The sequence below is a fragment of the Takifugu rubripes genome, chromosome 7, assembly GCF_901000725.2.
Source record: "Takifugu rubripes chromosome 7, fTakRub1.2, whole genome shotgun sequence".
Classification (NCBI taxonomy): Eukaryota; Metazoa; Chordata; class Actinopteri; order Tetraodontiformes; family Tetraodontidae; genus Takifugu; species Takifugu rubripes.
Window position 1 is genome coordinate 1,807,468 of NC_042291.1, and position 21,623 is coordinate 1,829,090.

At 45.2% G+C, this 21,623-nt stretch overlaps 1 protein-coding gene and 1 long non-coding RNA gene across 3 annotated transcripts; one reads left to right on the plus strand and one right to left on the minus strand.

Moving 5' to 3' along the window:
- Nucleotides 1–377: 377 nt before the first annotated feature.
- On the minus strand, nucleotides 378–9,836 carry eva1ba (eva-1 homolog Ba (C. elegans)). 2 transcript variants are annotated; one of them, XM_003965639.3, is made up of 4 exons: nucleotides 9,606–9,833; nucleotides 2,811–2,955; nucleotides 1,147–1,235; nucleotides 378–1,075 (listed from the first exon to the last, which is right to left on the minus strand). In XM_003965639.3, the coding sequence occupies exons 3-4, from the start codon at nucleotides 1,211–1,213 to the stop codon at nucleotides 651–653; spliced, it is 492 nt and encodes a 163-aa protein (XP_003965688.1). In that variant the 5' UTR covers nucleotides 1,214–1,235; nucleotides 2,811–2,955; nucleotides 9,606–9,833; the 3' UTR covers nucleotides 378–650. The 2 variants fall into 2 exon arrangements, with proteins under 2 accessions (XP_003965688.1, XP_029694300.1); XM_029838440.1 differs by lacking the exon at nucleotides 2,811–2,955 and having other exon boundaries at nucleotides 9,606–9,836.
- Nucleotides 4,940–16,673, plus strand: LOC115250331 (uncharacterized). Its single transcript, XR_003888915.1, has 3 exons — nucleotides 4,940–5,074; nucleotides 6,044–6,047; nucleotides 16,663–16,673. It is a non-coding gene; the product is annotated as an uncharacterized lncRNA (long non-coding RNA).
- The last annotated feature ends 4,950 nt before the right edge of the window (nucleotides 16,674–21,623 follow it).

The window sequence follows — 21,623 nt, forward strand, 5'->3', positions numbered from 1 at the left end:
TCTCTTTTTTCTAATGTTTCTAATTTAATAACAGTTGTGCAAGATTAAAAAAAAACCAAGCAAACAAAAGGAATTCCATTTGCCTCATCAGAAAAGTTTTTGTCTCATCAAGCTGATTACATCTGCGGCCCGGAGGCGCAGTGAAAGGGCTCTGTGTTTGTCTGGGGCAGGTAATTAGGAGGAAAAACAAAATGACTTGACTTAATCCTTTCATTTTGTCATTTCCTATGGGGACGTTTTTCCTCAAAACAGTCGCGCATTTATTGGACTCATAAATGAAAGAAACGTAATTACTTTGGTACTTTAGGGGACGTGTAACCTGATGAAGCAAAAGGTTCTCCAAGTTCCAAGAAAAAAAGGAAAGGTTTCCACACAAATCCAGTCTATGATCAGCGATTTAATCATCCTTCAAGAACTACAACACGGTATGAACACGTCTGCTCTCCTATTATATACATGAATCCACAACTGTCTGTTTGGGTCCTTAAACATCACGCAGGGTGTCCCATACACTTGCCACTCTCCCGTTGAGTTAAATAAGTTTTTCAGAAACCTGTTTTTCTAATTTCATCTCGCCACACAGGAAGTGCAATATCGCGCAGGTCAGCGTTGGCGGAGCCGATCGAAGGCTGCCGCTGCGGCCTCAGGAGTCAGTAGTAGTGCACCCTTCCAATAGTTCCCGTTCCTGTCCCCAGGATGTCGGGCTGGCCGTTCCTCCAGATCTCACGGATGATGCGCTCCCTCTCCTCCAGCCGCTGCGCCCGCTCCAGCTCCTCGGCGGACGTAAAGACGTTCACACTCAGGGTCCCGTCCGATTGGCTGGTGTGATTGCTGACAGGTGCGTCTGTGCTGGGCGAAGGGACGGGGGCCTCGGCGTCTTCGCCGTCCTCGTCCTCCTCCTCCGCGCTCTCGTCCACCCTCTCAGCGACGTTCTTTAGGGGTTTCTTCTCCGGGGTGGAGGAGGCCATCTTGGTTCGTGGCTTACATGAAATGCGGATGACCAGGAGGCAGAGAGTCAGCACCAGGCCGAAACACACGCCGAGCACAAAGTACAGGCCGAAGCTCTCCGGGTTTGCTGCAATAGAAAAAGCGAACATTTTTTCGGATATCAGGGAGTCAGGACCCACGCCGTGACCTCTGACCCACCTTTGATATGAGCATACGCAGCTATGCTGTTGCTCAGGAGCTCCATTTCTTTATCCTCCACATCCATGTCGATGTTGCTCTTTTCACACCTGAAAGACAGTCCTGCGTTACACCTCAACACACGCACGTTCACGCCGCCGTCCCCCGCTCAGTAACTTTACGTCGACCCCCACACCCCCGAGGACCGAGCGTTCTGACGCCGCGCGGGTGGATTCAGGCTCGTGAGCCTCAAAAGCTCCTCTGTGTCGTCCTAAACCTTCAACTGAATCCAACGTTTTACACGCGGAACTCAGCCTCTGACATTCACACTGAACCGTGACAGAGCCCAATTAAAGAGGTCAACAGTCAGGTTTTCCAAGCACTGGGACAGGCCTCCCTCCCAGAAGGGGGGACCCCCAGATCAGTTGGCGAAGCCGTCCTTGAGCTACAGCTCCGTTCCCCTGAAAATGAAGCTCCAGTAACGGGTTTTGTTCATGCCTTGGATTCTTCTTTCCACAGTTTTCCAGTTCTGCATATTGTCTTTTTGTGGAGAGATGGACCCTTCAGAACCTGAACACAGGCGACCCCTGCTGGATGTGGCTGATGCCGCACGTTCAGTCAGAACTGAAGGGGAAGTCCATGAAGTTGCTTCAATGAAAACCTTTTAACGTGTTGGACCACATGACATCTGGAACCATGGAAATAGAAGCCTGGGTGAATTCAACTTGAGGAACTGGCTGGATCTTATAAGTCCAGCTCACCTGGGTTCCATCCTGTTTAGTTTTGCATAAAATGATTGACTTTAAAAGATCATTTGAATTGAACGATGCTTTAGCCAGATATGGAGATTTTAGTCCTGAAATAGTAGAAAAATGATCAATTGGTTGGGTCGCTAACAACCTCCAGGTCTAAAGAAAGTTGCGTCAGGATCATAGAATTCTAGAGGTTTGATGAGAGACGGACGCAGCTGATTGGTCCTTTAGTTAAAGCTCTTTCATTTCTGGCCACTCTCTGCCTGTTCGCTATCCTGCTGCTGTCCCATTAAGAACAGAATTCTGTCTGAGAGACAAACACCACTTTAAAATCAACGCTGTTTTTAAACAAACAACAGATACCAAGCGAAGCAAATCCAACTTTTGACCATGCGGAGGGCTTAACTCTCCAAACACCCTTTTTTCTCTTAATTATGTGTAACTCTTTTTCTGTTGAACTGTCACTTCCTGGCTTTCATTTTAGCAGTGAGACAGCAACTTCAGCGATGCCGTCCTACTTCGCCACACCGCTAAAACGCTTCTTTTGTTGTCCTTGTTTAGGCCCGACGGCCCTACGGCAGCAGAAAATTACATCCAGTGGCTTTAACATGTGCGTCCTGTTGTGGCTGTGATGACGAATGATAACCCCCCCCCCCCCCCCCCCCCCCGAAACTAACCTGAGCACCAGGGCTCCAAGGCAAACCACATGGAGTTTAATACTGATGTCCTCAGAGGGGCCCGAAGGCCTCAGCATTGTTTTCACGTGACACAAACACCTGATTTATGCCGCATTTACACTTATTTGTTGTGGCTTTCGATAGACTTCAAGCGTAAAACTCAAGCACCACATGTAGGCCGTATGGAAGGCGGCCAAGTAATAAACACAGCAGATGTGAAACCGAATGAGGCGTATAAATAAAGCTTAAAACTTACCACTGGAGGAAACGCCGGAGCACCTCCTCACTTCCAGCTCATGCTTTACTCAACAGTTGGAATGTGGATCTAAAAATTGACCCGGTTTGTCTGGCTTTTTCTCCCTGGCTGTTGAACTGGGATGTGTGAGCTTTGGTCTCCAGGGCTAAACAGACACATGCAACACACACACACACACACACATCCAGCTACATTAGATCCAGAATCATTGAGGCGCCTGCAATGCAAACAGTGACCAGCCTGTCACAGAATACACAAGACAGAAGGGTTTTTTCCAGTTTTCTGTGGCTCTGCAGGACCGGACCGCGCTAACCAAACACACAACTCGCTGTATTTAACATCGAGATGATGTTTCTCAGACTAGAGGAGACAGAAGATAATTACACTGCTGTTATCTGCATTTTTTTTCAATTCTGCTTATGAAGTCTGCACTGTAATTGTGTGGGTGGGGATACTGTAGTGTGTTGGATCATGCTGTGGGATCACTGCTACCTGTCTCTACTCATCTGTAATCTGCCGTGCGAGCTGCTTGGGTGAAGCTCTTTCATGGCGTAAGAAGCACAGCCTTGTGGAGAGGAACCGCCGACAACATGGGGGTTGCTGCTTTTTAAAAGAATTGCAAGGAAACATCTGCCTTCTCTTAGCGTGGCTTAAAATCTGAATCTGAGTTTAAGACCAGTTGAAGACCTAAAAAATGCTAAAAGGGTAGGAAAAAGAGCACAACATCCCCTAACTTTGGATTCAAGTGATGAGGATTTTTCTATAATCAAGTGCAGAATCATATTCTTCACCTCTGAAAACCTGCTGGGGGGGGTAGATGGCAGGTGGAGGGCTGGGCGCTGTGAAAAGTGCTGTGCTGTGCTGATTCCCAACTCTGGAAAAGCTCCTCTGCCTGCCACAGTTGGTTTTACAGAGCTGCTGCGCTTTGCAGGCCAGATTCTGATCTTGCTGACTCTTGGCAGAACCTATGTACACAACCGAGCCTGTGAGACAGCACTCGGGGGTTAAGTGGCAGTCGCCATGGTGACCTTCTGTCCAATCAACCCCCTCGCTGCCCATGGGAACCCAGAGATGAAGTTTCTTTTTAAATCTGCACAGAGATGGAAAAAAGGGCCGATTTTCCTTCCCTTTCTTTCATTTATGAATAAGTTCATCTCTTCACCTTCTACAGACACTAATCTCCTTCTGCTAATGGAATCTATTCATCAGGACCAAGGCAGAGCTGAGGAACATACCCCTTAAAAGAGACTTTTGTCTTAATCTCAAGGGCAATAACGATCGCATGACTCCAGCCACGGCTCCGTTCAAGGTCAACGTTAATAACTTGACGCCGTACAGAGCCATAACCGGTGTCTGCTCACCTGGGAATCCTGCAAAGATGAACTTCATCAGGAGTCAGGAATTCGATTCTGCTGTTTAATGGCATCTGGAGACCTGTTTAAAGCCTATCTAAACACTAATTACCCTGCCATGTTGTGTTGTTGTGTTTTGTTTTACTCTGGGAAGGAAATGAGGAACAGACCCTCTCCTCCACAGCCCCTCGCCATCCCATGACTCAACCTTCAGTCATCCAAGCGACCTGACTCACATTTCTGTGACAAATGTTGCCCCTCCTGGCAGTCGGAATGAACTCTTTTTCAAATCAACGTAGCAACTGTGTGATAATAACTAGAATTACAGATGAATTCAACAAATGCTAACGTTTATCCAGGGGACTTGATCTGGAAAAAATGCAACAATTAAAACCAAAAACGTAAACGGGGAATTTATGCCACGTTCGCCCTGGTCCGTCACGGCCTTGTGCCGCTATGACGTTAATCCTCTTTTTCATATCTACAGTATCATTTACTGTTTCCTTTTCTCATATCCTCAGGTCAAACGTTCCAGGCATCCTGTCCCTCTGTCCCCAACTACAGAAATACTCCTGCTTAGGCTCTTTAGAAAAGCTTTCCTCACAACGTTAAACATAGATCCTCTAAAAGCTCACAGCTTTAAGCCTTTTTCCCAAAAACTTGGTTATTTTTGAACAACGTCAGCAGACTGAAGACTGAACACAAACACATTATGCTGCAGTGTTGTGGCCTTAGAGGAGGTCATGTGCTATTTTTTGACCAAGTTGTTTTTCTTTGGTTGGGATGGACAAACGGGGTGGGAGAAAAACTCCAGACATGAGGTTTATTTTTGCTGTCAACCTCTTTCCGATAACCCCCGGCTCTTCCTTCCTACGCAGACGACACTGAACTATTCAGAGTTCGGGCTTCACTGTGCAGGGTGTCAATTCTCAATAGGGAGGGGTATATTTTTTATTTTGGTGGACTTTTTATTGGGAAAGCTTCCAAGGCCGATGACATTTCCTTGTTTTTCTGTTGTTGCTTTTTACTTTTCTTACCACACCAAGGCAGTCTGTGAGAAAACCCAGAAGCTGCCATCTCTCCCGGCATTCTCTCCAGCCTCTGGATTACGGCAATCATTAAAAAGTTCCTACTTTGATTGTGAGGCTGCTGCTGGGATTAAAAACAGATTGCAATGTTCAATCAAACAATCTAAGTAATTCCTTTGCCATTTTCAGCTTTGTGGAACAAACTCAACAAAGCTGCGCCTTAAATAAATACACAATTACCGCTAAGTAGTGGCTCTCTGAGGCATTAAGAAATTCTTTTAGGAGCTGATAACAGCTAAAAACTTTGCTGGATATGTATCAGGGAAACAGCAAATTATTTAACCATAATGGAAAATCACGTTTTTCCCAGAACAGCAGATATGTTTTATGCATTAACCAGACTGTTGTTCAAGATGTTAGCTCACAGCTGGTGCGTAAAAGTGCTTGCTTAAATCCACAGGGTGAAGCCTCATTCCTTTACAGATGCCTTCAACACGTGCAAGAGCATTTCTGGAGAAAATAAAACAGCGCCTGACAGGACGGCAGGCAACATAGAACGCCACTGGCTGATGCGCAAAAATGCGAATTGACAAACTGTTGCGTTTCGAGCGCCATCTAGTGGCTGTGTGCACAACAACAGTCTAGGCTTGAAATGGCAGATGGGTTATTTAAGATGAACTTTATTCATCCCCGTGGGGAAATTGTTTACATGCAACAGCAGCAGACAATGGAGTTTGTACTGTTCTGTAGGTAACAGAACACATCTCCTCCTCAAATTTCACCAAACCAAACCTTAACAGAAAGATGCTAACTAGGCTTTCATCTGGATCATATTAGATAGATGGAACAAAAGTTGTGTAAAGCCTTGCTGGTTGCTTCAAAGCAGTAGCTTAGTTGTGCATTTTTTTTAAAACTTCTAAACCGCTAATGCTAATGCCTGATGCTTCTGCTAGTTGTTACCTGCAGGAGGCCAGCTGCCGTCTCTGGCTTTGTTCGCAGCTGAGATCTAAAATACAGGTTTGCTGTATGCGTTACTGTATTATTAAAATATTTGGCACTTTGATGCCCTTATAAAACCAACATTTGTTTTCAATGTAACCACGGCGCATGATGTTCCTGGGCATAGATTGCACCATATTAGGATGGTTGCAGAGAAAAGCAGCCCCTTGTTGCCTTGGTGCATCTGTTTAAAATTTATTTTATGTTAGGGCCTGCTGTAAATAGTGTATAAGGAGGCATATCATAGAACCTCCAAAACACAGACTTGTTTTTTCCCCCTTCAAACAACTGTAGTGTAATGCTACACCTGTTTTGTCTACAATCTGGGGGACTATTTTAGTAATACCCCGTGTCCGGCCGCAGGAGCTAGGTCCGATCTGTCCCTCTTCAACCATACGAGTAAATGAAAACAAAATGAATTTGTGGACACTGTTGGTCTCACAGGGCCACAAACGTCCCAATAAAAGACTGCTAAAGCCTACAGCTGGTTGTGGTTCCAGCAGTCATGCTTCAACTTGGAAAGCAAAGTTCTAATAAATAAACCAGATTCTTCTCACTTGTGCTACATCTGATTTGTTATAAGATGCCAATCACTTCCCACTGGGTGGATTCCACCGGTTTGCCAAAGGCAACGTAAAGCTTTTAAAATCGTCTATGACCTGAACTTAAATCTTAAACACCTACACAAATATAAAGTTTTATTAGCTTTCCTCTGAAGTGGGTCTTAGACACACACCTGTGCTGTAGTCAGACTTTTAACTCCTTACAAAGTTCAGTCAGATTCACTGTTCTTGAACGTGGTCTGAGTGTTCGAGGCGTAGAACGCAGCATAGAACGCAGCGTTGCCTTTATTTTATTATTTGACATACACTTAAGTAAAACCAGCTCGACTTAAAAGGGCTAAATTGTTTCTCAGGTATAAACACAGATTGGCACCAGTCAAACATTGTCTGCTCGTTATTATTTAACACCTTAGCTTGGGTCGAGTCTGCGGCGTCCCGCCAGCGAACAGGGCACTGCTGGATTTGGTGTTTTACAACATGTAATGGGGGGGGTAATAGAGATATGAGCGTGAGCCGGGGGGGTGATGGTGAGTGGGTAATAGCATACAGATGTGTTTCTGAAGGGAGCTGTATGTAAATAAGGTGGAGATATCCTGAAATCCTCTTCATATTGAAATCATGGTGCCACAGATGAAGCAGCGACACAGCCGTGTCTGGGATTTCTGACAGGCTTTAACGTCTCCATGACGACAGTCACCGACCGCTCGCGTCCACTCCACTTTATGCTGAAATCTATGCTGAACCCCCCCAATGCCGATTTTGAAAGCACGTTTTGGCATCAGACCATGTGAAACTTGGAAAAGTAGCCCCAAAAATAGAAGCATGATGTCATTCTTTTCATCAATCCGTTCCTTCCAGCAGCAGCGCAGACTGGATCAATTACATGGGCCCTACAGATTACTCAGAGACGCAAACACGTGTTTGCTGCCTCCACGATACGGATCGTAGCATCGACTCAGCGGCGCTGTTGAATTTAGGTCCAGAAAGGCTCTTGGGACTTATTTTGGAGTAGTAAAAGTGGTGGAAACTGGATCCCTTTTGGGACTGTAAAGCCTCTTTTCTAAAACAATGCTGCCATGAAGCCTGTTAAAGAACAGTGACATCACAGGTGATCACTTAGGCGTCCAGAGAATCATCTACTCTCAGATACAATCAGAGAATAAAGTTGAAGAACATTTTTCTTTTCTGTAACGTAGATACATGTTTTGCTGGATTTTAAATCAAGATTTTCCAAGTTTATAGTAAATGTATAGCACAAGTTCAGCAATATAGAGTATATCATAAGGAGGCAGCGTACATTGAGTTATATTTTATATATGTACGAGGAACATGGTGTCATCTAGAGCTTCTAAACACCTCTAAAACATCACCTCGGTTCCTCTGATGCAGTGAACACGCTGAGGTTTTTGTCATTTCTACCTTCATGTAAAGCAGGACTAGATCCAAACATAACAGATGTGTTTAGTTTGGATAAAGGACCAGATGATCAGAGGGAACAATGGAGGAAATCTCGTGGAATTCCACATTAAGCCGCCGCCACAGCAGCAGAGATTAAAGGAGGCAAACATCTAAATGAGCCTTTGTTAATGGAAAATTGTTCTTCCGAGAATGCAGCTGACGATCAGCTGATCGGGGGAGCGTGAAGAGTCCCTGTCATGACCAAAATGAGCTTTGGGAAGTCTTTCACACATTTATATCCTCACTTTGCGTTGGATGTCTCTCCGGGGCGATTTAGGGCGAAAATGAAGTCATATATTCGGATCAGAAGGGAGATTTTAACCTGTTGGTGCTGAATATTTCTTCTGTGCACCCAACAGGCATAAGTGATGCATTGTGCTCTTTATATTTAGGCCAAACAAACAAACACAAACAAACAAACCCAAAAGGTTGTGATAATGTCACGTCTAAGCCTTAAATCAGTCATTAATGGCTCCTGCTTGTGCCACTTCTAAGCGCTCGGTAATGTTAATTAAGTAAGCAACATAGGAATAAAAGTAAAGTTTTTATAGGAGCTATTTTTAATCTTGGAATAAAGACAAAAACCCACCTCAATCACAACGTCTGTTGGCGCTTTGACGCACTACTCGATGCGGGAAGTTAAAAATTCCGCTCATACAACGGATTGAATATTCCAGGATTTCGTGTGAAAAGTAAAGTCTAGCAGCTTGATGAGGTCGCAGGGGTCACAGAGAGGTCAGCCTGCCCAAACCAGCCTTGGGGGGATTTTTCTTAACTTCATGCTCATTCTATGAAAGGTTATCTGATGGACTGGAGGATCAGATAGTGTGAATTAAAGGAGACCTCTGAGAACAGTCCAGGCTGGTGCTGCCTCCGCCCAGCGTCCCCGATAAGAGGTGCGAAGCACAAACATCAAGCGGAGAGGACCAAAGCCTTTGGGAAACAGTCCGCCCTGCTGTGCCTGAACATCCCTCGGTCCACTGAAGGTGAACCACCAACGATGCCCGGCCGTCTCTGATTACCTGACATCTGCCTTTCCTGGCGACAGGATGTTTGCTTTGATTGTAGCAAGGTGACAGATATTAATCACACACGGCTGAACAATAATGTGCAGCTGCACAGGAAGCAGGTCTGCTGTTCTAACTCACCAGCGTTGGGAACCGAACTATGACTATTAATGCTATACGAGTCGTTATTTAAGTAGGTTTTCTGAAAAAAACATCACCGGTGAAAGACAGGATTACTGGATCATGCGGAGAGCAGCTTGGTCTTGCTGCTCTGATGGGAAACCAATGAAACCTGCAGATGCTCTGAACAACTGTAGGCAACCGGGAAAGTTCAGTAACAGAAGTGCTACGGCTCTCCGCGCGCACTGAAATCAACTGTCATACTCACCGGAGTGCTTCTAAACCGGCTCGGTCCAGATGGAAAGCCTCAGGCAAGGTGTAAATGTCAGCCCTCTTTCCCTCCAAATTCAGCCCCAAACAGGAGCACAAAGCGGTGCTGAGCGTTCAGTTCATTCTCTGTTTCTGCTGTGGTCAACTGCTGTAGCGCGTGTGTTCCTGACTGAGCGGGTGTGTGTGTGTGTGTGTGTGTGTGTGTGTGTGTGTGGAGCCTTGGGAAGAGGCGGTAACTTCCTCTCAAAGTTGGAGACAAGTGACTAACAGAGTTTGCTCTCTCCCAGCTCCCAACACGGAGCATGAAAAGCTGTCATACTATCCCCCCCTCTGATTAAAAAAAGTGGAACAGCCCAAAAAGGGCTAGTTTGAGGGGTTGGGGAAAAGTAGTGGTCCTGTGTGTGTGTGTGTGTGTGTGTGTGTGTGTGTGTGTGTGTGTGTGTGTTCTTGTGCTTGCTACTTACTGAGCACAATATTCATTCTACTAGCAAAGTGAGGACATTTTGGATGGTCCTCACAACTTTGAAGGACTTTTTGAGGTTTTAGGTTTTAAAGTTTTTATGGTTGAGGTGAGTATTGGGTTTAGGTTAGGGTCAGTGGGTTAGATGGGATAGGTAGCGTTAGGGTAGGGATCTGGGTAATGCATGAATGTCGATGAAAGTCCTCACAAAGATAGAAGTGCAAGGATGAGTGTGTCTCTGTGTGTGGGTTGGGATGTGATGTGGTGAAGGTGGTGAGAGGGTGGGGGAGTTTCCCCCGCTGTTGTTAAGGAAACAAGAAAGCCACTCCAGACACGTTAAATTTTCCATGCTGAGTCCAGCGTGTTGGGAAAACAACAACAAGGACTCTAGGATGAAAATATAACTGTCAGATCTGTATTCTGTGGGGAAAAAATGTGTTTTAGATTGTCTTCAGATGCTATATTTCACATATGAGCCCCTCCTACACAGAAATATATAGCTCTGCTATAACAAGCAGCCTGTAATCACAAACCTGCCAAGCTAACATTGACGTGCCTATTGCTAACGTTAAAACAAGCTCGAGTTGGTTGGCATCAACAATCAACCCTAGAAACAGAGCAACACTGGTCAAATGTCACCGTTGTTCAGTGTCATTTTAGCTTTTACAGTATTTAGCATTTCCGCAGCCTCAGCTCGTAAATATTTGTCAGCACTGAGGTTTCGACCGAATTTTGCCGAAACCCTCAATGGTAGTTGCAGTTCGCGTTCATGTTGCCGCAACCCATCGTGGGGAAATTAGAAAGAGAGGAGATGAATCAAAAGTTCAACCAGAGATTTATTTAGTTGCGCCGCATATCCCACAGCTCACCAGTCACCGAGTCACCAACAAGAGTTTGACTTTACACAAATGAGGAGTGTTAAGCAATATTAGTTTACGTTATATTCACCAACACCCACAAATTTCTAAGGAAGGTTCTGCCTTTTATTGGCTCTATCCTGACCTGAGGGTCTCTCAGGGGTCTCTAAATGAAAGAAAAACCCTTTTTTGGACCATTTTGGCTCAAGTTCCCCTCCTGCTTCAGCAATCTTTCTGCCTTCAGCCTCTCTTCAGATCCAAATTGTCTCCTTGCACATTCACACACGAAGAATCAAACAGTTCCCTCCACTGTTGTTTGCGGGGGTCTTTATATACAGCCGGTGTGTCACATTACAGTCGTTTGCCGCAACATGACAAAGAGGTACTTTTTTAGGGTGGAAAGGACACCAAAAGTGCATCGACCGGGGCGGCGGAACGATGAATAACTGCTGGGGAGCGAATGTGTTGAAGAGAGGGGCTCTTACTCGATCAGGAGCAGGAAAATACTGACAACAAAACCATGTTTGCCCTTAACAAAGATGAAGATCTGGAGAAGTCGTTGAGAGGAAAGGAATCATTTAGTGCCAAGGAACTGTTTGCCTGCTGCATCGGTGAGCGCAGTCATGGCTGAACTCCTCCTCTGTCGCTGATTTATTCTCCGGCTTCACGATGAAAAGCGCAGCACAAAGAGGACCTCTGTTGGAGAAGCTTCATTGGAGATTACGCAATAAGTGTGTGGGACAAAGTGTGTGTCAAGGATTCCGCTTTAAAAAAAAAAGACAAATTCGATAACTGACTGACTGAGTAAGGCTGAGGAGGAGAGAGAAGTGGATTTGTTCCAGTCTATACTTCTAAACTTCATCCCTGTGGAGGCAAACATAACCCACCTTAATGTTGCGTGTGAAACAATGGTGGATATTGGTGAAAACATGGTGGCCTTATGGCATCATGCGAGAACCTGATTAAAGGAATATCTTGTTCCCAGGAGTGTTGCAACATTTCTCTTGGTCTTAAGATGATGCTTGCTGCAGATGAGCCTGAAACGCTAACATCAGCATTTTTAATGTGTCCGTAGAGGAAGAGATGGAGGAAGGGCGAGATGAAGAGGAGAAGACCTGAACATGTCAGAGAGGTTGAAAATAAGGCTTCAAGAGAAATGAGCACTCCCTAATTACAGGGCACCTATGACTTCCAAAGGCCTCCCCTTGGTCGCATCAGTTGTGCTCTTCAGTATTTCTGGCTCATCAGAAAGTTCTGCAAAGCCAGAAAGGGGCGTGTTGCTGATAACTGGAGCTTTCCACAAGCGGGGAAGGATGAAACAAGCAGCAAAGGTGTGTGTGTGTGGGTGTGTGTGCAGTGGAGGTGGAGAAGACTCAAACATGATTGCACTCGTTTAGCGAGCCTGCTGCCGGCACGAACTTTCCCTTGGAACAAAAGCTAAACGCTGCCCTTAAACCAGATTAATAGTCAGTATTTTATGAGAACTCCATCTCACCCACACATTTTCCACATGCTGGCACGTGGAGGGAAGACGGGTCAGCGCTGTCGAAAGGTGGGATGAAGGCACCGGAGGAAATCTGATGATTGCGAAAGAGCATAAAGGCTCAAGTTTGCTTTCATGCACAGATCAAAGAAATGCAATGGAAAATGAGAGCGAAGACAAAGAGGACATGCATTAAAAGATGGATCCGGTCGAGGACCCTGACTGGGTCTCCTCCCAGCAACTCCGCCCTTTTTTGCCATGCATGAAACCACATGTCTGTGGCCCCCGGTCCTCCCTATAAAAAAGTAGGCTTGAGGCGTCTGCCAGCAGTCGCTCTTTACGACATCTCAGAGCTGCGAGCTCCTGTGCGAGAGGCTGGTTTTCACTCCCTTTGAGCAAAAAAAGGATGAAAAACGTTTCAATCTAGTCCAAAATGTTCACGCTGTTGGCCTCTCGGAGCGCAAAAATGGGGCTTTTCCAAGTATCCAATATCTGTCCGCGCCGATTCCCCTGCAGGCTGCTACTCCGGAACGCCGTCAAGCTCGTTCACCTGTGAATGTGTGTCCTGAACAACACAAGCAGTCGGTTCCTCCTCACTTCCCTCGGCTACATACATTCACTTTTGGTTCCGTTGTTAGCCTGACGGGTCTCCTGCAGGTTTTCCTAAAAAATAAACCTCATCCTGTTCTGTACAGGTCACAGTAGAACCTAAAATGATACAAAATACTGAAAACATGGGTCAGTTCTGGGGACTTGGGAATGTATAGCTGGATGAATGAGGTGACTCTAAGGTTACCAGGTGCATTTTCAGTGTTCCTGGGTCATGTATCATGCTACCATGCTAAACGTATTTGATGGAATATGTTGGAAAAAGAGACTTGGAGAGGCCGTTAACAAGAAATCTGGGAAAGCATTCACTGCCGGAGAGCAGAGGCTCTTTTGTGACATTTGCCAGAGCTCTTTTTCAACCGTGTATGGAGCGGAATACGATTGGAGGGATCACAAGAAATGCCTGGATCACGGGGAATCGTGTTGATCTATAGACATTCTTCCTAAATCCAGGAGTGGATTACCTAACAGATAAGACACCAGCATCTGGACTAACAAACATTTGGCACATGGTGCAGCATTGTGTGAAAAGGGGTGTTCAAATGCCCTTAGAACAGAATAAAGCATAAATTACAAATCCCTTTGCAATTTAAATAAAGGGTCAATGCACTAAATGCTTCCTCTGTCAAGCTAAATCAATCTGTGCATAAATGTTATTACATTTACACAATTGCAAGGTGAAATCTTTATATTTTGAGGGTTGGTTGGCGAATTTATGTAGGTACATTTTACGAGGTTACATAGATGTTACAAGATGGACTTAATGCCTTCCGTTTTTCCAAACCAACACTGTCCTAAAACATAATAATGTTGCGTTCCATTGGAAACTAAACGTGAAGCCTGTTGAGCGGTGGTGCCTTCAGTGGTCCGTGGCGGCACGTACAAGACCCCGGTGGTCACCTGCGTTTGCTCTCTGCCACTCAACGCTGTCAGCGGAGGAGGAGTAAAGAGAGGCCGAAAAGAGTCAGCAGAGGTGGGATTATATAAACATCTCCGGCCTGCCGTGACGCTCGCTCCCTCCTCACTTCTGTGCTTTCCTTCCTTCCACTCCTTATCTTTAGCTTTCCCCTTTCAGTCCCCCAGTTAGCTGCCAGCTGTAATGAGGATACAAAAGCTCGAAATTCCTGTTGCGCTAATAGTCCTGCGGTCAACGTTTATTTATTTAAATTGGCAAGGATTCCATGTTGGATAGGAGATAGCGTGCCAAGTGTTCCTTAATAGAGGAGATTACACTGCAGGAATGTAAACTAACATCATCTCATCCCTTTCTTTGGGATGCTTGGCGCTATGATGGCCTGTTGTTTGGTTAAACTGATGCTAAAGACCAAAAATAAATTAGCATTCTTCAATTTCTGGTCCAACAATAGCTGCATAACATTTTCTCACATACAGATGTACATGCTGGGTCTACCTTAGGATCCGGTCTCATAAGTATAGTAACTGGATACCCCAAACGCAGGATTTGAAGATCAATATAATCAATTTAACTTTTAGCAAACTTTGAAGCTCCAGGGTTACCCTGGTGTTCCTCATCAGGATTTCTGTGACTCAATATTCTGACCTCATCCTTTGGATTGCGAAACTCATGCTGAGGTGAGGCTGAAACACACACCAGCTGGAAACGCCAGAGGTGTGGCTAATCCGCAGGTTAATCCCTCACTTAGCCACAGTCTGCTACACACTGGACCCGCTCTGGCTCCATTTTCCCATCAATTCAGAATAATTAACCGGTTTATCTGGTCCTCTTAGACACCCGCCTGCTTCCAAATTGCGACGTGTTCATTCGCTGACTTCATTGGAGTCGTTGTATAAATGAATAAATGTAATTGTGAAACTGAGGGGGAAAAACAGCTGAATTCAGTTTTAAGCATCAGGAAAAGGTGCCGCAGGGATGAAGACCACAAAAAAAGTCTTCCGTGTTGACATTTGGGAATGGGAACGGCCTCTCCTTTATCTTCCCCAAACAATCGTTTATTCACGTTTAAACAATATTTCTCTTGTTGAAGCTGACCACATCAGAACATCGTTACGGGGAACATTGAAAACGCTTTTTCATTTACAGCTCTTTGTGTGGATCCCAGCGCCGTGGGAGCCACGTGAAAAGCGTGAGAGCTCAACTTTCTTCCTCCATAATTTCAGATTAGTTCCTGATAACAGCTGTGTGATTAACGGTCTCACGCCGGTTCGCCGTCACACTGTCCGAGGAGGGGGAAAAAAGCCCGCTTTTGCCCGACACAATGAATAATTATTTCCACATCTGGCCACATTTTTTCTGCAGCTCCAGAACTGCTGTTTCCACATGAGCAACAGTGGTGCTTTTTACACACAGAACTGTTACAGATCTCAAGTATATGGCCTGAAATGAGCAAGAACAATGTTGCTTTGTTTTTATGACTTCCTTTATAAAAGTTTGGCACCATCAGTGGCAACATTGAGCTTCTGATTCCAAGTTTTTTTGTTTTTTTTTTAGCTTTGGAATGAAACAATAGAGCTGTTCAACGTTCTTTAGTTCCACTTATCCATCAGGAACAAACCTAACTAAAACTAATAGATATGAACAGGATCTTTCATCTCAGTATGGTAGAACATACCTGTCAATGCACAAATAAATCATCTGCGTAGAAATAAAACATCAATTCAATTCATCTATTTACAAAGCACCGAAAAAATTGGCTCTAGGCGCTTTACAGAATCCCAGGGCCTGACTTCCAACACGCGGCAGTGGCAGGAAAAAAACTCTCCTTTAACAGGAAGAAACCTTGAACAGAACCAGGTTCACGTGGGGAAATGGAGGGGGGGTTCCTGCTGATGGCCAGCTGGGTAAAGGGGGCGGAGAAGGGGGAGGACAGGTAGGGGAGAGAATAGGCATAGATCATGCAAGTACATTAATTACAAGCTGAGCTGGGTGGGGTTCAGAGGTCAGCAGGTCAGGCACAGCTTTGGGACTGGTGATGGATTCAGGGCGGTGGGGGTAAAAACAAATGCTTAATTAATTCCTAACACTAGTAATAATAAGGACACCCGATACCTGAGCTGGCTTCATATATATTTCCAGTTGAGATGCCAAGAAGAGAAGGAGTGGAAGGACGGCCCCCGCCACTTACACGCTGTCAAATTTGAGACCAAATCAATATTAGTGATTTGAAGGTTTGATTAAAGCGTCGCTCCCAAAGAAAGCTGGAGCCAGCGTCGCAGGATTTACGCCTCCATCTGGATGGGCTGTCACCGCTCGACTGGTCTGCGGTCGGGGATTTTCGACTTGAAAAAACCTGCGTCAGAAACTCGGGGACACGCGCAAAGACAGGACAGCTGCTGGCTGTCAAAATAATGTTGACACTGGTCGGCCCCCACAGGCGGAATGCTGTGCAGTTACTGACCACAGCCAACAACACGAAAGTCGGCCCTTGACCCTGCCTCCGCCGTTGGTCCTGTTTTAGATCCTTGTTTCCCTCAACATGACACAGTAGACACGTCCCAAACACAGTGATGGATGGACTCCGGGGAGGGGGGGGCGCAGCAACAAATCAGTGTAGCAACTAACCAGGCAGGAAGCACAGACAAAAACAGGACTGAGCGGCTTAAATATTAACAACTTTTGGGTCGAGAACATCATGGGCTCTCTAGGAGGAAACTGCAGAGGTGCCAGTTTGGTTCACACAGGATGAAGCTACAAGAGTTGCAAAACAAAGAAACCGAAACCCAATGAAGAGTAAAAATAGCAACACTTTATTAGCTTCTTCTGGCTTCAGTATATATATATATGCATAAATGATTAGTAATGTTTGAGAAGAAGCTCTTGATTGTTTGCTTCCGTGCTAAATTGCACTAATTTGTTTACCAGAACTGATTTGTTGCACATCTGCTTAGCATCTGCAGGCATAAAGCATTAGGCCAATTAGGTTCTTTTTATGTTCTTTTAAAGGATTACGATGATGCTTTTAATCAATATAACCAAAGCTTGCAACTGAATGTGTGTGGAGCGCCTTCAGTTCAAGCTAGCTCTCGTTATTTAGCCGCTGCTGCTGTGAGCTGCAGCCCTGATTCCTGCCGTTGCCAGAGGCAACAGACACTGGCTGAATACCAGGGGTGATGATCGTCACAAAATTACTTTTACTGCACTTGCTTTAGGGGGAGTAATTAAGTAAATGTGACGCTGCTTAGCTGTACATTAGGATGGCATCCTCATAACCTCCTCAGAGCTGCTCAAGCTTTTGACCCGTAGCTTCAATATTAGCAACAGCTAATAAAGTGTCAAAGAAAGAAGACGCTTGTTGAAGTGTTGTGTTGTCCTCATGAGCTCCTGTCCCATGATTGCAGGGTGAAATGAGCCCAAAAGGGACTTACAGATGTATTCTTTTAAATGTCAAGTTGAGAAAGAGGTCATTTACATTTGTTTGTTGGTTTAAAAGCTCCTGAGCTTAGCTGTGCTACTCAGCATGAATACATTAAAACTAATCGTGAAACAAATAATTAAACACTGTTCCAATTAAAAGCAGGAGGAAAGGAAACCAAAGTAGATGCACTTGCAGATTTTTGCTTTTAGGAGCATCCCACCTGGCAAGGTGGAAAGCGGTACTTCCTGTTTATGTGGATTCCCAAGAATTTAAGTATAAAAACAGATTTGTCTTGATTCGCCCTTGTAGTTTATCCATCTGGCCATCGGATGCAGTCTTTGGACATAATGCAGCAGAGATGGGCCAAAAATAATCCCCAGTCGCCCTGTGATCCTGCTCGTTACGCATCCTGGAAACACACGTTTCCCAAAGGATGCCAAAGTCCTCTACTTGAGCAAAACACAACCACGCCTGTGCTTACATCCTTACATTTACTGTAAACACGCAGTCTTTATTTTATTGAAGGAGTCGTCCCACAGCCGGGAAGTAAAAATAAAAGCTGTCACTGGGAGTCGCACAAGATGAAGCAGGAATGAGGGCCCGGGCCCTTAAGCAATGTTAGAATCTTGGAAGCTAAAAAGAGAGAAAAAATCCTGTACATGACATAGAAACTGGTATTAATATGTGGAATCAGTTTCCAGTTTCCACTGAATATTTACAGCTTCTCAGTAGCATTTTTCACCACTATTTTCCAAGAGCTGGAAACATGGAGATCGATCTGAGATGGAAACTTTGTTTTGACATATTTATAATAAAAATGTCATGAACTACATGGATGTTGGTTTACATGGATAAAGTCAAAATTAAGAGGCTACGTATTCCCCTCACCATAATTTATCCGCAGCCAGAGAAATCCTAATGTTATTGTACCCCTCCGTGACACGCAAGCCTGAAAAGTGAGCGTGCCATTCAATACTTGTGAGGAGAGAATGTTGGCAACCCTTCAGAACTCTGGTTTCTGTTTTCAAGGCAAATCAGCGTGTGTGTTTGGATATTAGAATCTGGCTGATGCATGTATGCTTATGTATACATAAAAACCATTCAGTGCCGGCTTGTTATCATCCCTCTCCTAAAGTGGCGCGCCGGAGGAGTGTAATCTAGATAATAACACAGTTGCACACAGCTGCTGACGGACCTGCAGAGCTCCATCAGCGGCAGGTTGGAAGTCAGCGTGGCTGAAAAGGGTGCAGGTTTTATCCGGCACAGCATTCTGAGGACAGGACCCAACAGGCTGGGAGACAGCAGCAAACACAAGAGCTAACTGAACGATTTCAAATGCCCACAGCCTCTCCGTGTGGCTTTAAGCTGATTTAGACGCATCTCATGCTTTCTCTGGAAGTCACTTTATGGTTAGAAACAAGCCTGTTCTGAGGGACAGAAAATACTCAGCCTTGCATCCACCATGCGAGATCTCTTTTGGACATTAATTCTGAAACAATGTATTTTCAGTCAAAAGTTTAGTTTTTAATATCCAGACAATTGTTTGAAGGAGACCTGCCCTGGAGCCTTTGCAACACTGTGCAGCGGCACACGTTCCTGCCTCTAAAACCACTCAGCCATTCTCATCCTGTTTACCCCCGCTCCCGAAGGTTAAGCCCCCGTGTCATCATTCGACACCACTGCACTTCCTTTCCACTGTCCCATCATCCTTCCAGCTCCCCTCCCCCCACCCCCGTGCGGGGGAATGTTGACTCACGGTTGACCGAATCAACAGTTTGGGGTTAGAGGCATCCTCCTGGAGGGCGGTCGCCCTGCCGGTCATTCACTTCTCTGCCGGAACAAACCCCTGCAGCTCCACTCAACACGCGGTGACAGTTGGGACAACAAGCCCAGCTCCTTTTCACTGAAAAACAAGCACTCAGACACCTTTGCACAGTTGGTGCCTTGTCAAAAGTAAAGAAGGCTTGTGTTTGTACCATAATAACTTTGAGACACATTGTGTTTTTATGGCCGTAGGGTTATTTGTCTTCCTATTTTAACCAGATGTCCTTCCAGCACCTCCTAGTAAGAAGGTTATGGGTTCACTTACAGCCTTTTTGTGGAGTTTGCACGTTCTCCCTTTGCTTGTAGCTTTTCTCCAGTTACTCTGGTTTCCTCCCACAATTCAAAACATGCACCCTAGCTTGAATGGAGACTCTAAATTGTGAGTGTTGTGTGTGTCCCGCAATGACCTGGTGACCTGTCACAGGTTTATTCCAGCAGGAATACACCCAGATCAGTGGCAGTAAAGAGAAAAGTGCTCCACATTCTGACAGCTTAGAGTGTCACCTTCTATTCGTTGAACAGAAATGGAAAAAACACACCAGGACGTTTGCGCGGACAAAGGAATTCTCCAAATTTGTCGGCATCGAAATCTTGCCGCATGAATCTTTCTGAACTACTGACTTATTTTGCTGATCACAAGAACTAACAGGGTGAATTATTTTTGAACCTATATCAAAACAAAGGTGGTGTATAATAAGGCTTGCTTTAGGCGGAGGCTATATTACCGTACTCAAGTGTGCCTGGGTTCATGAACCAGTGAGATAATACAGTATGAGATCAGCACACATGGTCATTGTCCAGGTTGGAATATAAAACCCTCAGATTTATCAAATCTGCTATTGTGAAACGAGAGCATGACGACAGCGTTGCGCTGCAGACTGATCAGCGCTTCAGACAGTCAATATTTGGAACTCACTATCACCAAGCACCCCCAGTCCGTGCTGGGGAGATTAGGGAGTGCACATTCTGTGTAGGGTAACACGGATCTTTGTGTGCATGTGCACAGCACGGACGTGCATTTTCCAGTTCTCCCGTGACAGGGGAATGCAAAAACATGACTCCTTTGGACAGGAAACCATCTGCCTGAGTGTAATTAGCTTGTGTAGTGTCAGGGTGTTTACAGCGAGGCTACACGCGTGAGAGAAATCAAACAGGCAGGACTTCATTAATCAGTTTCCCGCTAAAGCCCCCGGAGTCTCTGAAGCCCCAGCACGGCGTGATGCTCATCGCAGGCGAAATCATCGACGTGTTTTGCCCCCATTCCGTCGCCTCATTGGTTGAAAACAAATAACAAAACCTCTCTGAGAGAATGAAATTCCAGTGCTGCATGTGCAGCATCTGGCTGTGAAGCAAGCAGAGCACGGCCACCTGTTGGCCCCCACAGATGGTGGCCCTCTCTCTCAGCGCGCTCAGGCATCTGGTCAATCAGAGGAGCCGCTGCGCCGTTAATACGCGTCCTCAACATCCAGGAGTCGTGCCTGCATTCCTCAAAATGTGGACTTGAAATGAGACTGCTCGAGCAGGTTTCTGCATTAAGTGTTGATGAGGAAAATCGCCATCATCAGTTTGAAGCTTTCTAAAATTTGCTACTACTTTCCCCCCCAACATGCCACCTTTCAGCTTTCCTTAGGTCCATCAGGCTTTGTGAGCAGCTAGTTGCTCTTAATTAGGAAATATTTAACTAACCCACATAGTAATAATAAGCAGCCAGGAGAGAAGGAAGTGTTAGGGAGTGTTAAACTGCAACAAGTCCACTTCATAGTTCTTGTTATAGTCCTGATTCACTGGTTGTAAAGTGTTTGTTTTTAGCCACTTCTTTAGATTTGTCTTGATAGTGGCGTGACATAATGTGTCCCTTATCATGGAGTGTGTGACTATTCCAGATGTGGGTGCTTGTTTGCCCACACGAGGTGGTCTGAGTGGGATTATATAGCCCCCCTCTTGTAGTGACCCTGGTGTGTGGCCAGTGTTTTCACTCTGCTAAACCTATGCAGACTCCAGAACAGCACTAGGCCTCTAGAATTGTTTTATATGGGATTGAATGTGATTGAGGGCAGGTTTAGTAGAGGACAATAAGAAGATCATAGCATACACTTTTAAACACCCTGGCTGCTGTTGTTAACGATAGCCTGACTAATTTGAAATTGTAAAGATTCATCTTGATTGTTTTTAAGCGCTTTAATATGGCTCTTGAAGGTGAGGGTTGAAGATAGGGTGACGCCTATTTTTGAACTTGTTTTCTAGCTAAAACTAGATAAAGAACATTCGTGAATGTGAGTTTATTGCTTTGAAAGAATGCGGGTAGCCTCTTGAGGAGCTTTTACATTTTTTATGTAAGTCAAAAGTTTATCGGCACAAGAATCCAACCTTGCGGGATCCCCAATGAACATGTATGTGATGAGAGGACTGAACAAAAACACACTGATTCTTATAGTTAGATGTGATTTCA

What these genes read in the sequence shown, in the direction of transcription:
- eva1ba (XM_029838440.1), bottom strand. Translation starts at nt 1,213, where the DNA reads ATGGATGTGGAGGATAAAGAAATGGAGCTCCTGAGCAACAGCATAGCT. An exon ending in TGCGTATGCTCATATCAAAG is followed by an intron (nt 1,076 to 1,146) that starts GTGGGTCAGAGG and finishes TTTCTATTGCAG; the next exon opens with CAAACCCGGAGAGCTTCGGC.